Below are 9,418 nucleotides of genomic sequence, written 5' to 3' on the forward strand. Positions count from 1 at the left end.
ATAGCAATGATTGACAAGACAACAGTAGCCTTTAATTGTTGTGAATTTATACATAAAAATACACCTTCCATGATATGCATTACCAATTCTTTTTAAAAAGACTTTTTACAGTTAATAATTTATAGAAAACCATTATTCTTTAGAAATCATACTGCCTATAATTTATTTTCTAAGTACTGGCATAAAGTGAATAATAAAGATGTTATTTGGCAAAAATATTTTTAGCCCTATCTCCACAGAAACAGTTTTAAATTAAGGTCAAAATAGACTTATTTCTCTGCTCTAGCTGCTTGCAGAAAGCCAATAAATATAGCTAAACTACTCAAAATATCGCATGTTAGAGTTATTATAATGCACAGACCTCAGTCATGTCTAGGTTTTGAGGACTGCTGGAAAGGATTTGGCACAGATCTGCCTCGTAGCTCATGTTCCACTAAGGTAACTCTTGCAAGGCTTAAGGGCCTTCCTTTTGTAAGGATTTTCATACTTTTCTATGAATCTCAACACTACTTCCTACCTACAGCCACCTGACTATTAAATGTGGTCATAGATTGTGTCAAAATGCTCTAGACTTCCTTCAATCCCATACAAAACATTTGAAAATAAAAATATAAGACTTCCTACAGATGTCTTCTGATGCAGTTTTGTTTCACAGCAAATGGGACATAAAGCTAAGCACATTGCTTGTCTTGGTTTTGTAACTTTTATTTTTCTTCACAAAGCCCAATAAATGTTATCTTGGCCTCCGGTGGATTAGGAATAGCCTGTGTACTGGAACTTAGAAGTCAAATGTGAGAATTACTAAAACAGTATGCGCAACCCAAACTAAGCCTTCCTAACTTAAGTCTCAAGCAAGTTCTAATTTTCACTATAACCACTACCAGTGGTTCAGCTGTAGACTTACAAAATTGACAGAAGCTAAAATTCTTTGTTGTCAGAATACAAATATTAAAAAGTTCAAATGTGCACACAGAGCTGCAGTAAAATTCCAAGTTTCTGTTTCTACCTGGTGTGATCCAGACTGTATCTCACAAAAACATGGTGCATTTACACTGCAAAACAGGGCCATTTATTTGTGAGAGAAAGCTGGACCTCAGCATTTACTAGAGCAAAGCTCAGTGGCAACCTGCACACAGGCCTCATTTCACTTCCTGCCAAAACCAGGAGTTTACATAAAAACAGATATAACCCAGGTACCCCATACATCGGTCTATGACCAGTGCTATTTACATTAAAAAGGGTGCATTGCATAAGTCAAGGAATAAAATACCATCATGCATTTCACTTTAACTTTTAATGTGAAAAATACAGTTACAGAAGTATGTTTGCTTACCATGATTGTCCCAATATTCACTAAGGGAATTACACCCAAGGTTTCTTGTTTCCATATCTGCTCCTATACCCAGCTGGTAACCTGAGTGTAACAGATTACACCACTGAAGCAACAAGAAATTTTGGAGTAATCCCTATTATACTGACATATTAAACTAAAATTATGGATACATAACCACATTCAAAGTTTTGATGAAAATGTATGAAATAACCCCTAGAATTACAGTTCTTGAAAGGTAGAAAATGATGTGGGTCTTCATAAAGGAATGCTGAGGTCCTTTCAAAGTTTAATGTCACTTTTGGACAAATAAGACGTAACGCACTAGAAAGGAACATTCTTTATCATTCTGTACAAATTAAAGTACAATGCATTAGTCAAAAGGGTGCTATCAGATAATTGTTACATTGGATGACGTCTTAGTCATTTCTTCAGGAGAATGACTCTTGATGACTTCTTTGATGAACTGTTCAAGCGCAGTGAAGTAGCCTTGGCACTGCCATGTGTCATTATGAGTTCCATCTGGAAAAATGGCTAATCTCTTAGTCCGAGATGGGGAGAGCTCATAGAGTTGCTTCATCATTACTGGTGGGATTAACTGGTCGGAGAGGCCAGAGATGAAAAGAGAAGGCATTCTGCACTGAGAAATTTTTCTATAGGACAAAAATTTATTCTTGTAGCACCATAATGGAAGGTATCGCATGGGGAAGAAGGAAAATAAAGTGCTGGCCATATGTGGTATGCTTAAAAATGTGTTCTCAACCATGATGGCTGAAATCCTATGTGAATTTTCAGAAGCCAAATGAATAGCCACTGCTCCTCCCAAGGAGCGGCCAAAAAGAAAAATTTTCGTTTTATCAATGTCAGGTCTAGTCATCACATAGTCCAGCACAGCTTCAGAATCTAAATGGAGTCCTTCTTCGCTCGCTTCTCCTTCACTTTTTCCATATCCTCGGTAATCAACCAGCAAAAGATTAACTTTGAGGTTAACCAACATAAGCAATGCATTTGGTAACCTGTGACCTATGTTACCTGCATTCCCATGAAAATAAATTATAGTTGGGGAATAGGGTGAATTGTCTCCAGTGTACCTTATCAAAATCAGATTTAGACGTACTCCATCTTTGGTTCTGATGAAAATGTTTTCATGTGGAATGCCAGTGGGCATGGGAACGTAAAGGCGTGAGGAGGATGGCTGTTCTGGAAAATAAAGCAAAACATCCTGAAATTTATAGAGAATACCTGCGATTGATATGAATATCAACAAAAGCAAAATAATGCCACCGTAAAGATGGAAAGTTACTATTAATGGTAAAAGAGAAATACGACAGAGAGCCCAAGACCACGAAGCCAAGGCTATGAGCCATCTTTCGATGAAGTTCCACAGCATCCAGGTCTTTTCCATGATAGCTCTCCGTAGGTGTCCTACAGAAACAGAGAGAAGACCAAAAATTATATGCTTGGTGTTGTTAAAGGTATGCAATGAAATACACTCAGGTCCCTTGGACGCCCACATCACTCTACCAATGAAACACTGCTTAATTTCCTCTCCCTTCTATTCTCAGCAGCCCTTCATCTGCTGCACCCCTCCAAAGCCATGTGCATGACATATAAAGATATCCTCAATGCATTCATTATTTCCTGCCAAGCACCTTCATTCAGGCATTCCCAATGAGGCAATACGAAAACATGCAGATGGCCCTCCAATTGTGCTCTCCAAATAGCCCACGTGGGTTGGCCATCATCCCAGGAAGTGGAGTCAAGATGCGGAGACAAGATGGCAAAGCTCATGGTCCTTCCACTGCTGAGCCATGTTAATATGCTCTAATCTAGTCAGACCAACTGAACAGAATACATTTTCAATTTTCTTTTCCATTTCATTGAAAAATCATGAATAAAATGGACAAAATAAAAATACCTCCCTGTAGCTGAAGTTTTCATAACATTAAGTAATTTGTTTAATCAAGAGTCCAAAATTACATTATCTTCAAGAAAAGTGAAATGCATTGTTTTTCACATCCAACTTAGAGTACATTTCAGACTGCTAGCCTCCCGAGCTGTTCAGTGTATGTCACACAATCCTTGCTCAAGTTTACACCATGGGGTCAGCACAGATTGTAGTGATACAGTGGTAAGCAGTACTTAGGGATAGCTGTGTCTAGACCAGTAAGATGTAAAGTCAGCTGTACTTGGGGAGGCGTGTGTCAGACTGCTGTGATGTAATAAGACACTTGGGGGAGCAGTGAGATTGCACAGAATCTGGAGACACACAAAGTGAAATGGACTACTGCATGTTTCAATAAAGACTACAACATAAAACTGACATAAAGAAAATAAAAATTATCAGACAATTTTCTTTTTATCATAAAGTTTACGTTTGTTGTCATAAAACATCAAAAGTACTTCAAACCGTGTACAAGTTTTCTTATGACTATTCATCCAGGTATATTTATTTATAAAACCCTTTATACTAAATTCCCTTTAAGCACTAACAAAACTTCCATAAGGAAGTTATTCTAATGTTAACAGAAAACTGATGACAATGATTTAATAAGTTGTACTTATTGCTATATAGACTTTCATATTTGAATTCTTTTTGAAATGAAACTTCTCAACAGAAACCACCTCCACAGCACTTTATCTGGCTGCTGAGAAATCAACACTGCCACCCAGGGGCAGCAGGGGTAGCCGCAGGAGCACTATCTGCATGATAGACAGAGGCAAGCATAGAGTTCAAAGTAAAAGCCCAGGCTTAAGAAGAAAACTAAACCTGGTGAAAACTAGACTAAAGGCATTACAATGAAGGGGGCTAAACACTAACCCTAGTGTGCTGAGCTACTGCTTTATAATCTGTAGTGGCCACCTGTCAACAACTTGAAGCTTACATGCCTTTGTGTAGGAGAAGCCTCAAGGTTTCTGGTTACCTAGACTCCCCACCTAATGCTTTTGTTTTGTTGTTGTTTAAATCGTAAGCAGAATCTGAATGACTGTGGTTTGTCTGAAAGTTGTATTAGAAAAATGTGAGAAGTGGCATTAACTTCATGTACCAAAATGCAATCATCAATTTCAGTGTGCTGATTAGGATAAGTTTTGAGATCATTCATTCCTGCACACGCGCGCACACACACACACACACACACACACCTCAAAGCAGTTCTGCAACATCTGGAACGTTACTGTTTTAAGATATTTCTTTATTGAAAATATCAAAGTCATCCTTTTCTTATAGCTAAGCCAATCATTTATGACAAGTAATGACAAGTATTAAAGATGAATAATGCAAATGTCATTTACTTGGTGATACAGTAGGAAAAGCACATTAACATTCCACCATCCTAAGCCTTTGCTGAATAACTCAGTATTTTTCACCTTCTTCCAGTCTCTTGAACAGTGTAACAAGTGCTCTTTTATCTGCATAATCAGAGATAAGGCAACAGTTTTCAAATCAAAGCTCTTGTTTGAAAAGCTACTACAGCTAGCATACAGGGATAAAACATACTTTGAAATTCAAAATCTATATTTACAATTGCAAAGATCCTCTGTAATTTCCTATTTCATTGTATGATATTTAAGTATGTTAGGCCAGGAGTTGGATTCTTCTCTTTACTCCACCATCACTAAGGGCAGCAGGTACTCAGGACTGAAATGCTTCACAACCAACAATACAGTACGGGACCTGAATCATCAGATGCCTAAGAAAACACCTAGTAGTGGGCATATATGCTAAGACGGAAGGCAGAAAAGCTGGTGTCTATGGGGGTCTATTGTTGGTTAAAGAGTTTTCTACAAAACATCCCTGCACAGTCATTTTAAAGGACTTTGTGATAAACAAACTCTCACGATGTGCTGTTCGTCAAGGAAGCAGGAATAACAGACAAGTCTTTCTTAATAGTGCTAAGTTTAAGATGGAGTTAGCTAAAGCTGGCCTGGGTGCATGTGCCTGAGGCCTTCTCTTTAGGGTCCTCTCCTATGCTAGTGGGTTAGCTGAGAGCTCCACTCAGAGGTGCCTTATTTTCACTGTGAAGCATGTGTCAACTTATTCTCCCTCTTCAAGGTGGTACATCCGCCTCAAAGGTGCTCTGAGGAGACCTGAGAGAGCAAACTCAGTATCCACCAGCATCTCTCAATGCACTAACTGCAAAGCACAATTACTTGGTGCACTCTGCTGAGAAGCACTAACACCTGCATGTAAACCCAGATGTCCTAAGTCAACAAGCATCAACGCGGGTTCTAGTAACTTGGCTGCAGCTCCTATGCCAGCATTCTGTAAATTTTCTCTCTACTGTCGTCAGGGTGAACAAAACCTTCATCTTTTCCCATAATAAAAATGACCTCCAGGTCATAATCTCCTAGCACTGTTTCTCTGGAAACCTGGTACAGTGTGACATTAGCTGTGTTTCTAAGCAATACTGTTGGTGGAGAAATGAAAAGAAAGAGTCATTTCTGGACCATAGGGACAGTGAGGGCTATGCACAGAGGGCAAGAGCAGCTCACACCCTGCTTTGTTGAACAGGACACGATGATCTGTCTGCAGTCCTGGATGCGAAGCCCATGTGCTGTGACCAGATACACTGCGTGCAGAGAAGCACTCCTGCGATGTGCCATCTTTGCATTAGACCTGCCCTGGCACCTGGGAGAAGCTGACATGCCAGGCTTCCATCCTTGTCTTTCAGTAGAGCAGCAGGGGGCAGCGCTCAGCAGGACACTGGGCTCCTGTGAGTTATGTTCAGGTGTGGTCTTGCTGGAGGAAGGTGGTCATCTGTTTCCTTAAAGTGTGTCCTATGTGGCAAAACAGTGATGCGACATGCCACAGGAGAGAAGGGGTAGCGGTGCTTCAGTACATTGACCTGCATTTGCTACTAACATCTCAGTATCTCCAACAAGAGAAACGGTAGTGTAACATACTGTGCACACATCAGATCCAAGCTCTATGAGGAGCACAGACATGAGAACCCGTCCCTCATTCTGCTCCTACTGTATTACCCACCAGCTAACTTAACTTGCCTACAATTTAAATGAGCCCTGACACGCCTGTGCATTGTATCACACAGGCACATAGTTAGTCTTACTTTATACTGTGTTGAGTACAGAGTGATCTTGAACTCACTGTGTAGTGCAGACTGGCCTCGAGGTTGCAGCCATCTTCCTGCCTTAGTCTCCCAAGGAGTGGGGTTACAGGTGTATACCATTGTCCCTGGCTTACACGTGTCCAATGGAAAACCCATTAATCTGTGGCTTCAATCACTCCTAGTTAACCCCTTAATCACTCCTGAGGTTGTGATGAGTGAGCTCTTACTATGGACCTCACATGAGAAGTACACTTCACTCCTGGGGTCTTCTCCCTCACACTGGGGCCCCCCACCATAGACTCCTCCTCAAGTGCCCAATACACTCAAGCTCTCTTTTCTCTCTGCCCTGCCTCCTTGAGTAGGCACTTTCTAAGGTTGTGTCCACTGCTGTCAGGTTCTTCCATGTTAATCTGGATCTGGCACATTCCCCGTAGGCCTAAGAAGGCTTGGTCTCAAGCCTGTGACACAGCAAGAAGCTGAGGAACCCTGAGGAGGTAGAGCCCTGTAGAGGGAGCTGGGTCCCTGGAGGATGCTGGGAGGGGACAATGGGCCCAGACACCTCCTCTCACGCTGCTTGCCAGCCATAGAGAGGGGCAGTGTCCTCTGCCAGGTCTTCACTGCCATCACCTACTGTCTCACTACAGGCCCCAAGCTGCAGGCCATGCTTATGAACTGAACCCTCTCCACTGTGTGCTAAAATGAACCCTCTACTTGTTCCTTGTATCAGAGTGTGGGAAAGGTGACCACCAACATGCGTCACACTTCTCTGCAGATTTCAGTCTTGCTCATGCTCCACTTAGGCAGCTGTCTTCTCCTCTTCCTCTGCAATCCCAGCTTACCTGTCTTGAGTGTCTGACGCTTCCTTGACATCTCAAACTCATCCACAGCATACCTACTGCCCCCTCCCTCAACGTGTTAGGGGTGGTGTCGTGGGAATTTCACAGTGCTCAATGCAGCACAGTCACCACTAATGTTTTTTCTGTCTTCAAATGTAAGTCCATTTTGGCTGTGCAATAACCAGTATGAAACCACACATGAGGATGATTTAAAATTGTTAGCATGTTGACCAGCAATGCCAGCTCAAGAAGCCAACCAAGCAAGTGGAGGCCAAGTTCTCCTGACTTCCATAAATCATCTCATATGTACGCTTATACTTGGTCTTTGAGAGAATACATGGCTCCATTTTTAAAGATTTCTTTTATAAACTGCTGCTAAAAAATTATAACTTAATAGTGAAGTGATGTTAGCCTTGAAGCTGAGCCCTCAGAATGCTCCTGCACACCCCCTGGGAGCTTCAAGGCCCAGCCTAGACCTCGGTGGGCTCTCAGAGTTGGTTTCCAAGCTTCTCCCAAGCTGGCAGTCACCTCATGCCAACACATTCTACCATCCTATTGAAAGACTAAAGACAATGCCACAAATCCTACATGCAGACACCAGGTACAGGAGTCTAGTACTCAGAACCGCAGACCAACAAGAAATGATAAGCAGATGTACTACAGCCCTGGCTCTCCTGTGGCTAAGGACCCATTCAGTAACTCAAGCAACTCACAGGCAACCCAGGAAACATGTCTGTGTAATACAAGTTCGCTCAGCTACAGAGGAGACTGAGTCAAAGAAACCACACAATGTCCTTAAATATAGCACAAAAAAAAAAATAAAAATCTTAATGCGTCCATCACTCCATAATTTTAATAATCTATTTGGATTTTTTTAGGCTTGACACTTAACAGACACCAACTGAAAACCTAAGCAAACTTAAAAAACAGGACAAAGGATAAATCCAGGGTTAAGAATCTCCTCCTTTCTACCAAGCAGCTGTCTATGTCACTTATTTTTAATCACTTAGCACAACTATTCACAGAAACGGAAGTACTCTGCATAATCTAAATACATACTCAACAAGGGCAGTGTAGAGGAAATCAGAGCAATTAAGCCAACTAACTTAAAGGTCCCCCTCTTCAAATTACTTGCTGAGGAGTGGACTGACGGGCCTCCTCACAAGGTACATGCTCAGCACTTGTTCTAAATTCTGAGACTGGGGCCTAACAAGTTACTGACACCACAAGCTGGCTCCCACTTGGAAGCTTCCTACCTCAGCCTCCCAGAGTGCTGGCAGCACGGGCCTATGCCGCTGTGCTCAGCGTAAAGTCCCTATTAAATAGGACAGTTTCCATGTCAACAATTCTCAAAAGGTAGCTGCAGACTCCTGGAAATGCTGAAGCCCTTTCAAGGCTCCAGAGGATCAGAGTCACACACATATTTACCTTACCACCATTTGACCTCTGCGCTAAGAAAGATGAGTAAAAACGCAGGAACCAAAGCAGCAGCATTAACATGAAGGAATAGCATACTCTCCATCAACATGAGCTCACAGAAGAGGAAGAAAGAAAAGCCAATTTCATGTAAGAAGAGCAGGGAAGAAACAGCAAAAATTATTAACTGTACTTCAACCAACAAGTAGCTATCTGTTTAGCACACTGTGTGACATGCATGACAAAACCAGACTGTGCTTGCACCAAGATACACCTGAACAGGAAGCTGAACTAGCTGTAGTTTTCCGGTGACAGCATTTTAATGTGTAAAGACATTTGACAAACGGGGGTCAGTCAGGCCCCAGTGTCTCACAGGCATTTTCTAGGAGAGGAATCAAGTTTCCAATTGTTCCGCAAGAGCTGAATTTTTGGGGTGGTGGTGGTGACTGACATTAAGAAATCCGATTTCTCATAATCTATAATATGCTTTACCCTTTGGAAGAACATACAGAACTCAGTTTAGTAAAGATTCTAACCCCTGCCCAATGATGCCAGGGCTTGATCGTATTTGAGTGCGCTGCTCCTTGGAGGATCCAACAGTTCCAGCCCATCCAGCAAGGCTTCTCTGAGGGGTCCAGGGGCCCCACAGGCATGGAAAAGAGAATAGGCTCCCAGGACTCCTGCTCTCATGACCACAACTTGCCTGAGCCCACTGTTCCGCAGGTCTTACTTAAAGGAGGCTCAATGCAGAAACATGATAATCTGTC

General features: G+C 41.9%; 1 protein-coding gene across 1 annotated transcript; it reads right to left on the reverse strand.

Moving 5' to 3' along the window:
* Positions 1–1,053: 1,053 nt before the first annotated feature.
* Abhd13 (abhydrolase domain containing 13) lies at positions 1,054–2,749 on the reverse strand. The gene has a single exon (XM_004631170.3). The coding sequence runs from the start codon at positions 2,733–2,735 to the stop codon at positions 1,722–1,724; it is 1,014 nt and encodes a 337-aa protein (XP_004631227.1). The 5' UTR covers positions 2,736–2,749; the 3' UTR covers positions 1,054–1,721.
* Positions 2,750–9,418: the final 6,669 nt, after the last annotated feature.

This window comes from Octodon degus, unplaced genomic scaffold, assembly GCF_000260255.1.
Source record: "Octodon degus isolate 3935 unplaced genomic scaffold, OctDeg1.0 scaffold00039, whole genome shotgun sequence".
In the NCBI taxonomy this organism is placed as follows: domain Eukaryota; kingdom Metazoa; phylum Chordata; class Mammalia; order Rodentia; family Octodontidae; genus Octodon; species Octodon degus.